Consider the following 16,568-nt stretch of genomic DNA (forward strand, 5'->3'; position numbering starts at 1 on the left):
GAATTACTAGTGACATTGCGGATCTTCCGTCCTTCCTGGTACATCAGCAACTTTCGAACACAATAACAGATCTGTACTTACCGAAGCGATGCTTTCATTTGCCATTATCGCACAAAAGGAGCGAAGAAGAATGCTACTCCAGAACTTCCATTATTCATATTACTTCGTTTCTCCGCAGGAATTGTTCTTTTTGAAAGCAAAGACGCAAAGGCTGGATTTCGTGAAACAAAGTGACGTTTCCTAGATGTAATTTGATGTCACGTGTGTAACTCGGAATTTTTATTGTTTGCGAGGCATGGGAACGCTTTGATGCAGGAAAATGGCGATGTATTTTATTACATTAATGGAAATGGTGTGGAAGTCGTTGAAGTGGAGTACATACATGCGGCTTCTTTGAAATTACGAATACGGATGTTCCTTGAAAATCATGTTTCACGAAATGATGTTTCAGTTTAATAAGGGAAACATTCTTACAAAATAAATTTGTGGAAAAGGGGAGCATTGAATCATTATGAAGTTACCATTGGTAACCAAAAGATACACTAGCGTAATTTTATCGTTTTCTTGAGAGGTATTTGGTTTGCACATGGCTAGTGGTACTTATCGAATAAGCACCTTTGATACCAAAGCAAAGGACAGGCTTCGCAGAAAACAAAAAGCGACATGATTGACAATAAACTGAAAGAGTTATTTCCAGCGTAGCTAGTGATAATGAAGGATGGTTCATTCGCTTTCACGAACACCATAGGATTGATGACACCGTCATTATGCGTTCCGGATCAAGCTGTTTCTTATTATGAACATGAAGAGCAGTTACCAGCAAGTCGAAATCGACTACTCTGCTCTCTGCTGTTAATGTTCTACACCAGTTTGGAGTCATTCCATTCGAAATGTATGATGTACAAACTAGAGGTTGATAGAACTGGTTCGAAGAGAACTCAGATGGAAAACACGTTTTGTATATCTGAACTACCCACGATAATAACTGAATAATTTCCACACTACGAATTTTATTCAACACACTTTTCGTTAAACGGTAGTCTCATCGATTGGACTAGTGTGTATATATATGGATGATGTTATCGTTTTGGAAAAACGTTTAATGGACACCTTGAAGAGATATTTGAAGGATAAAAACCTCAAAATATGCTAGATATTCCTCAGGCAAATACATTTTTTGACCAGAAGCATTGTTATATAATTTTATAGTGCTGCAGCAGTTTTATTTTGTTGGTATTTTAAAATTATTTCTAGAATGCTAATTGAATATATAAGACGAGCCGTGTACACAATACAGTTGTAGACCATAAAAGTGTTTTATAAATTTATTTTAGAACCGTTCATGAAATAAAATTAAAAAACCGTTATAAAATAGTCACGGAATTATTACAGAAACGTTTTTATAACTAGCATACAGAACATATTTCCTTATAAAAGTGAAACGTTTTGTAGCAGTTTCATAGCAGTTTTTTGCAAGGTTTGTATGATTTTTATAGACTTTTTCCAAGCTTATTTTATAACTGTTTCTTGTAGCTTTAATGAAATCATTTTATTGGGATTTTTTTTTATACAATTTTGTTCTCATTACCATATTGTCACTTCAATCATAAATTCTCTACTATTTTATAGTTATCGTATGTTTACTACAATTCCAAAACAATGAAATAACTTTCATAAAATCAAATTACCTCCGCGAATATATATTTGCCATCGCCAAGAATAAAATTCAGCATTTAAGAAGAACCAGCTGACATTGTAATGAAGTATAATTTGTCAGTTTCATTTGATTAGCGTGCCAATAAATATATACCTAATAATGTCGTATAAAATTGGTCATTACAAAAAAATTAGGAAAAGTGGTTCGTTTCAGACGAAGACCCACGTAACCTAGTTATTCAACTTTTTTCTTGCTGAAAACAGGAAAAGGTTATTAATGATTAAAATTCGTCGATTCAACTGAAGCACTTTTTATATGTACCCTCAAATCACCAGCTCAAAACTCCTTGGAAATTCAGCCTTCATAATCGTTGAAAGAAAATTTTTAGGCAAAACATCCCGACAGATGTAATTTATCCAAACTAGACATCAGAAAATCTATCTTCATACAAGCTCTTTTGAAGAAGTCTATAGCTTTAATAGTAGTCCGACTCTGCCGCAATACCATCATTTCTAGAACTAAGTGTTTCTTAACAGTGTTGGGATAACATTGTAGTTAAAATACGTTGAAATGCTTGCAATTGATACCCAATTATTTTATAGAACGACGCCATTTTGAACACTTTTTTATTTTAATGTTATCGTTTCAGGCTGCATTATATCTTATAACGGTTACTTCGAACTAAAAAACTCTTATGAGATTGTATTTCGATTATTTCATAGGTATCTTTACAAAACCACTTTTTGAAGTGTTACAAAAATTTTATAGTAACTGCCGAAATATTTATGAAACTGCTTGTAGGGTTTGTAAAAGGCCTTACCAAATATTTATAATGACTATAATTTTTTATATTTTCTACTTATAGCTGTTTTATAAACACATTGAAACCATTCCTGGGAGAGTTTAATAATTTGTTTCTCCGTACTTAGCTACTATAAAATATACAATTGCTAATTGAGTCATACAGAATATGGCATATTGCCTGTCTTCCACTAATTAGGCATCTCGTATATGGGGATTCAAATTGATTACAAGAATGTATTTTTGTTGATAGTGTTGCTAAAAGAATCAACACTTTGTTTTTGTATTCGAAAGACAACAACTGTGTTAGTGCTACCTGGATTACGAGTTTCGATGAAACAAAAATCATAAAAACTGACTTTATCACTAATAGAAAATGTTGCACCGATTACAAATCCGATATATCAAATCCGAATGACTTTTTAGCAATCAGGAAGTGAAAATCCATCAAAGTTGGCTAGAGAATCTGTCAAAAAAGAGAAATATATATGAATGTACTTTGTTGATAAATGTGGTTCTTGCGAATATGAGAAACACCTGCAAGATGTATGGAAACAACCTAAATAATTCACTATTACTTCGAATGTCTCGTTTTTTTATGAACTGATTGTCTTGCTATCAATAGTTCTCATCGGTAATTTCAAAAACGTCTAGGAAATCTCATTATGAATGAGCTGAAAACTCAGATTATTAAAGGATAGATATCTTTAAATTCGACTGTATTCATGAGGAACTAGCGACCAGCCCATATGCCCATATCCGCACATCTTCTCTTCAATATGAAATTTATCTTTTTTATGTTCGGAAATTCATTCCTTGAGATAACGCTATGTTTGTCCTATATAAGACACATCACTATATTGACATGATATCTTGTTTATTATGTTAAACCTATTGCAATTCCATTGAATGACGGTTTTGAGGTTGGAAAATGCGATCTGGAGACTGTTTTCGTTTCCAAAAGCTGTCTGAGTGTTTTCATATGTAAGCTAGTCTTTTCGACAGATGACTTTCATACAAAATTTAAAAAGATATTTTCCTGGGTTCATAATTAACTGAATCAGTTACCGCTGTTGTTTTATGTGTGTTCATTCCATACGACACTATTTTAATTACTATTTTGTTCTGAAGTTTGACTCGATAATTGTAACGATTAAGATTTTCTGATGAGGTGTATATTTTTGTCCCAATATTTGGAGTCTGATGTTCATGCTGTATATAATATTTATTCTTTTGTATGATTGTATGTTCAGAATTATAACTCAACAGCTTTTCCGAAAAGCTTGGTTTCCTGTATCAGTCAGTAACTATTTTGTAGAGTTTAACTTGATTTTCAAGACATCTAAAAATGAAATTTGGTTGTTGGATTCAAGTTCTATAATGGACTGAGGTTTATTTTGAGGATATTGTCATATTTTTTCAAAATATATCTTGTCGGAACCACCGTGAAAGTACTCCTGATCTGCAAAATAGCCCTTGATTTCTTTTATTCCAACTGGTGGGTGATTTAACGGTTTCATTCTGATGAATATGATGATTATTACATTATATGAGGCATAATATTTAATTTCGTTAGCTGTAAAATACAGAAAATCCCATTTGAGTTGTTTTCAAAACTTTTCATCAGGTCATCATACATTCTAGAACATTAAATTTCTTCAAAGCGTTGTCGACATCAAGCTACTGAACCATGCCGTAGAGACAGCAAGTTGTCGCCAAACCACAATTCATTGTAGAATGTTTTCCTATTGTATTGTGACTTGTGACCTAGTCCTGAGATCGAGCTAGTGTTCTGAATTTCCGTTGCGGTAAGCTTTCCTTTGTTATCAAGGGAGGAAAATACTAACTTAAGCTCATTATTCCGGAAACCGTGATTCGTCTGGGATCCGAAGATATAAACAGCAAGTTTTCCGTTTCATTAGGATCATTGTATCTATTTTGAACCCTGTTATTCATGAAATTGATCCCTTTTCTGTTTAAAACTCTTAGACAAATTCACACTGAAAGTATATGAATATGAATATCCGTTATCGTCGAGCTGAGCATCAATTGAAGTACGATAAAGTAGTTTGCGAGAAAGAAAGGTTTTGTCGTTCTATTTTTCTACCTTCATACAAAAAGTGTAGAAAACTTACTTCATAAATAGAGCAGGTAACTATTTTTAGATACGGTGAAACTCTGCGCAGTTCATTTTGAACGTGGTTGTAAGAACTTGTGGAGACGATTAACGTTCGGAACGTCCAACTGCAACTACTGATGAAAACATAGCCAAAGTTCACCAAATGGTGTTATACTACCGCCAAATTAATGTGAGAGAGATAGTAGATGTTATGAACAAGCCAAAAAACGTGTTTGTCACATATTAAATCAACATTTAGGCATCAGTAAGCTGTCCGCGGTTGGGTGCCGCGTTTGCTCACGTTAAACCAGCGTGTTCGAATGATCATTTCCATTGCTCTGTTAGCACAATTCAGGCGCAATAAATCCGAGTTTTGACTTCGAGTAATTACTGTAGGAATATGAAACTTGTATACCTCATCATACGCCCGAAACAAAAATACATTTCAAACAGTGGACTCCAAAAGGAAAACCGGTTCCAAAAAAAAGAAAGCGTTTTTGCAGCTTCTGTTTTTTGGATAATCATGGAGTTATTTTAATCGAATATATTCAGAAAGAAAAAAACAATACAGGAACGCAATACGCATCATTTCAACGAAATGAAGGCAGAACTCACAGAACAATGTTCACATTTGCAGAAAAAAAAATCCTGTTTCACCAAAAAAACGCACCATCTCAGATCTGAGCGGTTGCCATGGCGAAAATCTACGAATTACGAACTGCTTGATCATCCACCTTACTCACCATATCTAGTCCCAAGCGACTTATTTTTTGTTCTCTCGAAAATTGTGCTCGGAGGGGAGAGATTTTTGTCAAATAGAAAGGTTATCACCTTCGTAAACAACTATTTTGCATAGAAAGACGTCAAGTACTATTTAGACGAGTAATAGAGATGTGAGAATCGCTGGAGTTGATAATAGACTATGTTGGAAAATAAAAAAAAATCTGTATCTTTGTTAGGTCGGAATCTTTCGAGACCACTTTTGAAGGCAAATTATTGATACTTTGGGTTACTCTGTTGCTATTCCCATAGGCATTTCTTGAGAATAAAATTATAAGCCATGTAACCCCCTCTACCCCATATATTTTCACACTGGTATTTCAACAAGGCCTATACATTCAAATTTCTTGCCGAACAACTTACTGAAAGTGTTCATCATACCATAGTATGGCAAGATTATGGTGCTCGTTTTCAAAATTGGTACATGGTTACCAAAAATTTTGGTAATATATATGCTCAGAGATGGATGAAAAATAGGGGTCCAGGGCTTTGGATAGCCCTTTTCCTGATATGACTCTGCTAGATTTTTTCTGTAGGGTTGTCAGAAAGGAATGGATCACCAAGTAGAGTAGAGAAGCAGGATGTCAAGAATCGAATCTGTCGTACTATGATTACGTTTGTCTGCACAACGGAATCAAATAGACGATATGAAGCTTGGCAGCTTCAGTTTCGGATATATTCTGTAAAATTTGTGAAAATGTCTGTATTTCATGTTGGTTAATGAAATTTTTCAGATTCTACAATGACAGAGAAATTAGAAGACAGTATCCTATTATAAGAAGTTCTCTTTGAAGGTTAGCCCTTTCAGTGATTTCAAAGATGATCTCAGATGGTCATTCTGATGTCTTTGAAGACCGCCTCTGTTTAATTTTTCTAGGTCTACGAATAACGAAGCTATCACTTGTTAACTGAAATCGGGGATATCCTGCTGATGAAGACATTTTTGAAAGTGGTTCAGAAGACTTTGAGTTGATCATTACAAACGAACAGAAAATATATCAAGAGAAAGAAGATATTGACAGTTCAAGATCTTCAGATGATGTGGTGTTGCAATTTTTTCCAGGTTTTCCTGCAGCCTAAAAAGCAAATGCGCCACTAAAATCATTGAAGTCGCCCCGTAGCGTCAATTAATTTTTGTTGTTGTTTTATAATCTCATGATTTCTATTTTGGAAGTGTAATTACATCATTATCTTCAGTTCAGAATTAAATACAGAAAAATATTTGTTTTGGAGTTACCGCAATATCGTTTTCAAAACGTCACTTCAACACTTTAACAGAATATTAATATCAACTTCACGTGTTCGATTGCTTCCCGCGCTTTCCAACGAAGGACTTGCACCTACCGACTCCGGAGTGAAACTGTGTGTAACGGCTGAAAACCTGAAAATGTCGCAGGACTTGAAGCGCCACTATTGGAACACTTTCCGAAAGGACGAGCGCTCGCGCGTTGTCTCCTTTTGCAATCATGAAAAGTTGCATCAGTAGCGACTGAGAAAGAGAGCACCGAAAAGGATCTTGATTTCCAGTTCTCAAGATGAATTTCGTTTAAATTGAAGGAAAGGCTAACAACTTGAATCCCATTAAAATTCCGTTAAAGGACTGTAGAGTATTTTCTTGAGATTTTCCAGAGAGTAATTGAGAGTTGTCGACTTTGAAGTGAATAAAAGTCCACAAGAATTTTGAATTAATATAATGCGTATGGGAAACTCCAGAAGAAGCGTCTTGATGCTTTTGAATTTAGAATGGGGCTGTCTTTCATTGTGCGGTTCCAAACTTGAAATTTGAAAAAACAAAGTGTGTGTGAGACATCATAGACGTTTTTTAGTTAAGTTCCACGCATGCTATCATGCGTGGAACATCATTCAAATCTCCACCAGGAGCACATGTGTGTGTGGAGCACATCTGAAACGTCCAATTTTCCATGACTCTGGTATGAATCAGGCTGAATTTGATTGATGGTATGGGTTATGTTGGCTCTGAGAACTGATGTGGCTAGTGGCACATTTGCGACTCAAGCAAACACCACAAAGAAAGTCTAACAGGGTCAAATCACACGATCTCGGTGGCTAGTTCGCATTACCTCCACGTGAGATGACCATAACCTCGAATCGCCTATGCAGAATATCCAGTGTTTTATGAGGTGTGTGGCATATAGCAACGTTCTGTTGAAACCACATACCGTTGGTCCCTAAATCATCCAATTTGGCAATCATCGGTAATAGCGCTCGCCAATCAAAGTGATGGCCCAAGTAACGTTCTCAATATTCACACCAAACAGTGACTATGCATCATACATTCTTGGATATCATGTAGATTGGGATCGTCTTGAATTCGACAATTCATGGTGATTTGTCAAAATAGCCTGAATAAATGACAACTGATTTTTGACAGATTCAGCTTCAAGTAGATGGCCATTATCAATTGTCAGAGTAAAGAGCCTTTCTCAGTTTCTTCATTAGATTTCATGAAAAATTTACAACCTACAGGAAACCTTCCAACCTATAGAAAGGAAGATTTCCGATATGAATTTTTATGGAGGTGCATCATTTTCTGAGTCTTCACTATTGTTACAACTTTTGTCCTCTTGAGTACTTCGAATAAGTAGAATGAAAATGGAGAAAGCAACTTTTTTTCCCACGACATTCCAGATGATAAGATCTGTCATATCTGTCTGACCACTTATTGCTATGACATCATAGGATTGTCGTTGTTCCATCCCAAGATGAGTATGATTCCGTTCATGAGATGTACAACTTCCAAATGTTTCCATCATCATTTTTTTTTCTGAGGATGATCTTCTTCAACCTGACCAAATGCTCTGGTGAAGTTATTCAGAAGAGCATTACTTGTTGATATTCGGTCGAATATCGCAAGGAATATGAATAATTGCAAGATCATTGTATTTGAGGTTGGGTCAAATGACTTGCGATAATTGATATAGCTCCAAAGCGATGGTGGAACAGAGTTTGGTTAAAATACAGCAAGAGTCTCGCATGGAAGAAAAGCCGCCACAGCCAGTGCTACCACTTCTCTACATCCGATGGTTATCGGAAAAAATTAGAAGAATTGAGTCCAAGTATAACATCAGAAACTGTTTCAGGTCCGGAAACACTATCCGTAGCAGCCTCAAGAAAACCAGGCCACCAAACGCGAACTGCGATTCCAAGAATTGCATTTACCGGATACCCTGTGAGTGCGGAAAATCCTATATCGGTGAAACTAAGAGGCCTTTGAAGGGTCGCATTGCCGAGCACAAGAAACACACACAGCGAAGGGAAATTAGCAAATTAGGAATAGCAGAACATATTTGGACCCATCAACATAACATCGAGTGGTCCCAAGCTGAGATCATACACAGGGAGGAACACTGGCTCAGAAAAAAATTCAAAGAAGCCGCATACATGTTGTCCAACAAAGTATTCAGCCCAGCTGGCGTAGAGATACGCAGCATATGAAAACCGATAATCAAGAGAAAAATAGTCAACTTCCGCCAAACGGTCATGTCTCACTAAACCGGTGAAGCGGAAAGAGGAGATAAGTGAAAGTACTCGAATGACCCATAAATAGTCATCTCTCACAGAAATTGGGCCAGCCATCACCCGAAGACGATTGTGGATACTAACAATCGAAACGTCGTGAAGTTACTCGGCTTGTAATTTCTTAATTTTTTGTTCAATTGTTCAATTTTTCACTTGTATTTCATTTCACTGTAATTTCATTTCAGGGTTTTTTGTTTAATATAATTGTTATTTTCAGCTATTCTCTTCAATTTTTTCATTTGCATTGTTTGTTTCAGGTATTTCAAATCATTTTATATAATATTAGACAATGGAAGTCCGAACCAATGAAGTTAACTGATAGATATAGTGGAAACGTTTATACTACATCGAGTGCAGCCTCATTTATTCGTTGATGAATAGTTTCTTCTAGCCCTATCAGGCTAACAAGGCGAATCTAGCAAAATTGCAAAAAAACATTGATCAATTTGTAGCTAATTAGTTGCCAAAACAACGATTTTGTTGCTCGTGGCGATCCCTAGAAATCGCAAATAATGCTATCGTGATATCAAGGTAGCAAGGTAACTCAATAAATTATATGCTTTCCCTTTGATCTTTACAGAATATTTAGTTATATTTAGTTGCTAAATCTTGGATATAGCGAAAAAAAATTAAATAATTATTTTTTTAATTTTTTATGATCTTGCTATCTTGAAACTGTTTTATCCTGGAATTGAAGATTTTCTGAATTTGTTGCTCACCAAGAGTGAACTTAAATACAACTTCAGTAACAGCAACAAAATAGTTGAACCCGATCGGCCGATTTTCATTTTTTTTTTTATTTTCCACGTTCTTGCTATCTTGAAACTGGTTTTCCTCAGAATGAAAATTGTTTCAAATTTGTTGCTCACCAGTAGTATACTCAAATACACCTTGAGTACCGGCAACAAATATTTGAAACCGATCGGCCGATTTCAATTTTTTTTTTCAGTTTCCTCATTCTTGCTACCTTGAAACTGCTTTTCTTTGGAATTAGAAGTATTTTAAATTTATTGCTCACCAGTATGGTACTCAAATACACATTGAGTATCAGCAACAAAACAGGTGAAACCGATCGGCCGATTTTTTTTTTTCTTTCACTGATAGTGCTATCTCGTTGTTGTTGCTGATACTCAAAATGTATTTGAGTATACTCCTGGCGAGTAACAAATTTGAAACAATTTTTATTCTAAGGATAACCATTTTCAAGGTAACAAGAACGTGGAAAATAGAAAAAAAAATCGGCCGATCAGTTTCAACTATTTTGTTGCTGATACTCAAGGTGTATTTGAGTGTCCTTATGATAAGCAACAAATTCATAATAATCCGTATTCCAGAAAATACCGGTTTGAAGATAGCAAGAACAGGGATAATTAAAAAAAAATATTGAAAATCGGCCGATCAAGGCCAACTATTTTGTTGCTGATTCTCGGAGTGTATTTGAGTACCCTCCTGATAAGCAACAAATTTGAAACGCTTCTTATTCTTAGGAAAACCAGTATCAAGATAGAGATCGAAGAAAGAGAAAAAAAAAAATTTAAAAATCGGCCGATCGGTTTCACCTATTTTGTTGCTGATACTCGAGGTGTATTTGAATACCCTCCTGATGACCATAAATTTAAAATACTTTCCATTCCAAAGAGAAGCAGTTTCAAGGCAGCAAGAATGCGGAAACTGAAAAAAAAAATCGAAATCGGCCGATCGGTTTCAAATATTTGTTGCTGATACTCGAGGTGTATTTAAGTATACTACTGGTGATCAACAAATTTGAAACACTTTTCATTCTGAGGAAAACCAGTTTAACGATAGCAAGAACGAGGAAAATAAAAAAAAATGAAAATCGGCCGATCGGTTTCAACTATTTTGTTGCTGTTACTCAAGGTGTATTTAAGTTCACTTTTGGTGAGCAACAAATTTAGAACATCTTTAATTCCAGCAAAAAATAGTTTCAAGATAGCAAGATCATAAAAAATTTAAAAAAATTTATTTAAAAATATTTCGCTATATCCAAGGTTCAGCAACTAAATAGCAACTGAATATTCTGTGAAGATCAAAAGGAAAGTATATAATTTACTGAGTTACCTTGCTACCTTGATATCACGATAGCATTATTTGCGATTTCTAGGGATCGGCACGAGCAACAAAATCGTTGTTTTGGCAACTAATTAGCCACTAATTAGCTACAAACTAAGTTTTTGCACACCCAAGGAGCAGATTTGTACTTAATTGACTCAAAAACGCCTGAACGCCATTATACATAAATGTGATGTCAGCCTATTCTATGAAATCATCAGCAACTACTGCATCCTTTGGAAATGGTTGATATTATTACAGGGGTCCAAACTTGTGAAAAGACGCAAATATCCTGTACAGCCTCACTAAAAGAAAGTAAAATTGCTACTTCTACACATTGGCAAGTTGTGAAAGAGATATATATAGCCTTGCCGTCTAGGTATACACGTATTTCAGATTCAATGCATCTCATCCATTTTTTTCCATTTGACTAGTCTCCCCAATACGTTGTTAATTTTTTAAAGATATCAGTTGATTGGGCGATATTCAAATATATATTGTTGTAAATCATGCCCTAAAGAAAATAACGCCCGCCGCCACTGATAGCCATAAACCAATTGTGATGTGGCTAAGAGCGCGCTCAGTCCGACCGACGTTTCACGGTTTCTCGATGTTCGTCGGCGTTCTAGACGTGGTGAGAATAATGTTACCCGCTTCAATAGAATTTCAACAACTTGGAGAGTCTGGTGTCATTGCTGTCATCAGGAAGGGTAAAAAATGGATAAAGGCCCATTCACATTGGATGTAACGCCTTCAAATTTGTCGTGGTAATGCATCAGTGGCTCGGGTGACGCAATTCACCAGAAACCTTAGATGTTACTGCTATTATTTTTATGTATCAGTGAAAACTCCAGTTATTGATACTAATGGTAATGGTTCAAATAATTCTGTAACGTTCAACAACACTTCACGAAACATCTAATAATATGTGCCTTCTAGTGAAACTCTTCCACATTGTATCCAGAACATACTCAATAAATTTGTCTTAATATACGGTACATTGTAAGTTCTTTCTCTTTACTACCTTCCACATTCGTTACTCTGGATAAATCCTAATTGAAGTATGAGAATTCACGTTGCTTCACTCCAAAAGTCCATTTGTAGTTTCAACTGAGGCGTTATCTGATCTTTCATGGGAAAATAAGCTTGGATTTGAAGGAAAGCTTCGAATTTTGCGGCCTCAATCCGACTAAAGCTTGCAATCGCGTCGGAACTAAGCTTGAGCTTACTCCATTTGATGAACTTTGTAGTAAAAAGTATTATTTTGTGCTTTGTACGGTTTGAATCAATATTGTTTCAGATGATAATATTTTGGATAACGAGAAACGAGGTTTCCTTTCGCTTTATTTTCACCTATCAAAACGTATCTTTTCAATTTCAAATTTCTGCGTTATTTTTTTACAGTCAGGTTTGGATTACGTCAGTGATATCACAATAAGTAGACTGGTTTCACATCAGTATTGTCTATATATTGATATTCTATGTTCTCTTCGACTGAATATCTCATTATGATCATTTAGGGGTTTCTGTAATTATTGAACTTTTATGGTTTTTGTCAGTATTATCTGAGCTGACGATCTTTTATCTGACAATTTTGTAAACTGACGTGGAGAAATCTCACATTAAAATGTTTATTTTTTAATATGTTGTGATAGATTATCATCAAGTGTCGGTCAGTTACATCATATTTTTGAAATATAAGGATTGAAAAGTTGAAACAATTTTTTTCCATACTGCCCAAAAGAAGAAACATTTTAGAAGGTATCATTGATCTGACAGATTGAAAAAAATGCAATATCTATCTACCTTTCAGATGAACTTGAGACCCAACACCAGACATTGCTATTTCGACCCGCCATATGTTTCATCAGGTAGTGTTATGCTGAACCACTGAACTGCTATTAACAGGCGATGACTCCTCCTTAGACGAAAACGACATCTATGGGAAAAAACCAAAACTCAATGCTCGATTATAAACGAAGGAAAACGATGCTTTTCAAGGTGGTGGTCCTTTGCAAGGCCAAGCCTTGACATCGACCACCGAACTAGGTTCATTTTCTGTCTATCACTGCAAGACAGTCAGATTTATTTCAAGGTTATACAGATCAACAATAAATATTACATATCAAATATTACATAAATATTACGTGTTGGAAGTGAAAATGAAGTAGGAATGAAATATTCATTTCGTGTTATAGAAAGTGATAGAAAAAAATAAAAAATGGAAATTTTGAGATTTTGATTTGACTGTATAACAACAACTCCTCAGTAAAACTTATTACATTCAATGAATAAGGTGACCTCAATAGGTATTTTTGTCTTCAACGTGTTTTCGAGTTATTGAAAAACAAATACAGGGTCTTTCATTGAGCGCTTCCTATATTTGAATTTGAATAAAACAAAGTGTGTGTGAGATATTGATATTTTTCATACGTTTGACAGACCTATTGATGCAATTCTGGACGGAACTGGACCTCCTCATATTGACTTTGAATAATGCAACATGACCTTGAATGACGTCACACGACCTTGAAAGGCATGTGACCTTGAGGTTATGTTGATGACGTCACGCGACCTTGAGTTGCGGCTTGAAAATTGAGTTTGATTTTGACGATCTACTTTGTCCTTGATATATGACCTTGAGCTACCTTTAATAAAACCTCATAGATTTACTTTAGATTGGAGTGGTGGGGGTTTGTGTCATAATAAGATCAATCCATCAATGTATAATAAGTGCACTGGTATGTTTGGATCTCTTCCTTATGAAAATCTTATCCAGGCATCATCTATTTGAGAAATATATGGATGACAATTCATTGTCTGTTCCTATGAGAAGTGGGGAGAGATCAACCGTGAAATTATATTGATGTATTTTTAGAATTCATTGAGATTAACATTTCCAGGTGATCTTTTGTATCACCCCAATCCAAAGTTGATCTATATGGTTTCATTCGTGGTCATGTATCAAGGACAAAGTCGCGAAGGTTCGTAAAGGAGTAGTATGTGTTCCATTCTGTTGGATTTTCAGTGAAAATTATTCGTCTTCTTTATTTTCATTTTCAGTTTCACATATTTCACTCTATTCTAACTGGAAAGTTATATGTTTTGTTTTCTTTGATTGATAATCATTTGTCAATAAATGAAAAAATAAGCGAAATGTTTCAATAAATCTATTTGATTTGTTCAATTGAAACGCGATCATTGATTTTTAGGACATCCAGGTGTAGACAAAGAGAGTATTCATTTCAAGAGAGGATATGTTGATTTTACTAATTGAAGAATTTTTCTCTAGAGTTAATCTTATGCGCATTTAAAATATGACTGAAAATCCTATTAGTCTGTTCAATCTTCCAACTCATTTCAAGTACATAAATTTATTCGAAATCCCCAGCATCTCTCATTCACTGCCTGATTTCTCGATTAATACTTGTCGAACACACTTACCCGAAATTCCTCAAGAAATATTAATTATTGAGAAGTATTAATTACTAATTATCTGGAGCTAATGGCCTGTTAATGTGATAAGGCCTCTTGTATTTTGCCGGGTAATTACAACTGATGGATTATTGATTGAATTAGATTCATAGTGAGCGTGATATGGAGCTCAATAGGAAGCATTCAAATCCAGATACTCCATTATCAAAATAAGAAATTAAATAGGAAATTATGGTCTTCAATGGTTTTTATTGCTCTTTCATATAGGTTGTGATTTTCAATACCAAATTTAATAATAAAATAAGGAATTTCAAAATTTTGTTGAACGATATTAGCAATTGCACTGAGAAATTCACATAGTAAGTGCTTTCGGAAAAACGATATTCACAAACATCCAATAGAGATTCGTAAATATGAAAGTAGTTATTTTGGAAGGGCTCTTTCTTTCAGTTTTTGTCTGAAAATTACTCCTTTGTATAATCAACATATCTTTGTGAAGAGTTTATTTTGGTAAATTGATGGATGTAGCCGTTAACTACGTAGTAGGAATGATATATAGAATCTGATATACAGTGATGAGCACCAAAAACGGTAACATAACCTATTTTAGACGGATTGAACTACAATGAGACATGTGAATAAAAACTAGCACTTTCTAACTAGCATATGCTGGGTCTAGTAGGTATTTGGTCAAATCAGTGTGAATAAAGATTTGTAGAAAATACTAGGGCAAGTCTAGTAGAATCCGGAAAAACCCTAGCACTCACTCGCGGGGTAGTACGTGCTAGACCAAGTAAATGGCTAGGTTTTAACGTTTCTGTCACGACACGTTCTCCCCTCCACTACCTTTCAGTCTACTCCACATCGGCGGCCCTCTCTCAGTCTGTTCAACCACGTGCTAGAAGATGTATTCATCATCAGAAGAATCTGATAATGATTTTAATGAAATAGAAAAAAATGATCGCACTCTGTTTGTACGTCTCCTTTCGGATCACATTGTCTTACTTAGCAAATCAAAAACCCCTGCTGTGATGAATGCTAAGAAAGAAGCTTGGGAAACCTTACGTTCTGACTACTGTGGTGCATTGGGGAAACAAGTTACTGTAGGCCAACTAATGAAAGCATTGAACAATGTGAAGTCCACCGTCAAGAAGAAGACTGACGTAAAAGTGACGGGAAACAGAAAAATAAAACTACAACCGTGGGAAAAAACAATTTTTGGAGTTGATACAAGATGATAACCCACTATTCCATAAAATTCCGGGTAATATTTCATTTGGCACAAGTGCCGGGCCCCCAGTTCAGCAACCAACCAGTGATGACATCCAAGAAAGTTTGCCGTATATAGAAACTGAAGGGAAATCAAATAAAAATGTTATATTTTATTTTTTTATGTTGGACAGGTTTTTGAGGTTCGAGGTCGATTCTCTAGCCATTCAATAAAATGTAACTGAAGTGTATGCGTCTTATTTAAAACATTAAAGATTATTATACGAAAACACTACACCAAGAAACAAAGAAGCCGATGAAAACTAAATCTGATGCCGACAACCACAAAAATAAGATCAGAAAAAGTGAAAAAATTGTGTCGAATCATGAAGCAGATGAAACTAAAGACCTGTTCACATTGCAGTTGCAAAGGATTGTTTTGTTGCAACAATACAAACTGAATAAGATCAAACCGGAGAAGGAAACTATATTGTTGGAAACCATGAAGAAGCAAACCGTTGAAAAGTCTACTCAAACTGATGTAACTGTTGATGATTGCCATACTTCATTCACATTGTAATACATTGTAAGCTACATAAGTTGTATTTTCTTTTAGATTGTAATAATGTAGGATTCCTAGGATCATAATTCTCACCATTATAATCAAACTTGTAATTTGAAATAATTCAGTAATGGTGTGAATAAAAAGTAGTATATAAAATAAGATGATTTTATTCAGTGAATAAACAAAACCCATATCCCAAAAAAAAAAATATAAACAAAATTGTGTGCAAGTACGTGCTTGTGTGACAAAAACATGAAAACGTTACTGAGTTCAATTTCACAAAACCAATTTCCTCACTGAATATTCAAATACGCCATCATATTGGCACGCTTATCTTTGCCTCTTAATGCTATGTCGGGATTTTCATAACGGACCACCCCAGGTTGGTCATC

At 35.1% G+C, this 16,568-nt stretch overlaps 1 protein-coding gene across 1 annotated transcript in view; it reads right to left on the reverse strand.

The window, feature by feature from the left end:
* Positions 1-16,568, reverse strand: part of LOC111508117 (uncharacterized) — a 116,362-nt gene that overhangs the window by 83,400 nt on the left and 16,394 nt on the right. The window contains exon 2 of the mRNA XM_074169494.1: positions 12,774-12,906. Within this exon, the coding sequence (XP_074025595.1) occupies positions 12,774-12,835 (62 nt within the window). The 5' untranslated portion in view covers positions 12,836-12,906. The remainder of the gene's footprint in view (positions 1-12,773; positions 12,907-16,568) is intronic.

The sequence above is a fragment of the Leptinotarsa decemlineata genome, unplaced genomic scaffold (assembly GCF_025532065.1).
Source record: "Leptinotarsa decemlineata unplaced genomic scaffold, Ldec_3_MD MMD2_P_RNA_scaffold_5, whole genome shotgun sequence".
Lineage (NCBI taxonomy): Eukaryota > Metazoa > Arthropoda > Insecta > Coleoptera > Chrysomelidae > Leptinotarsa > Leptinotarsa decemlineata.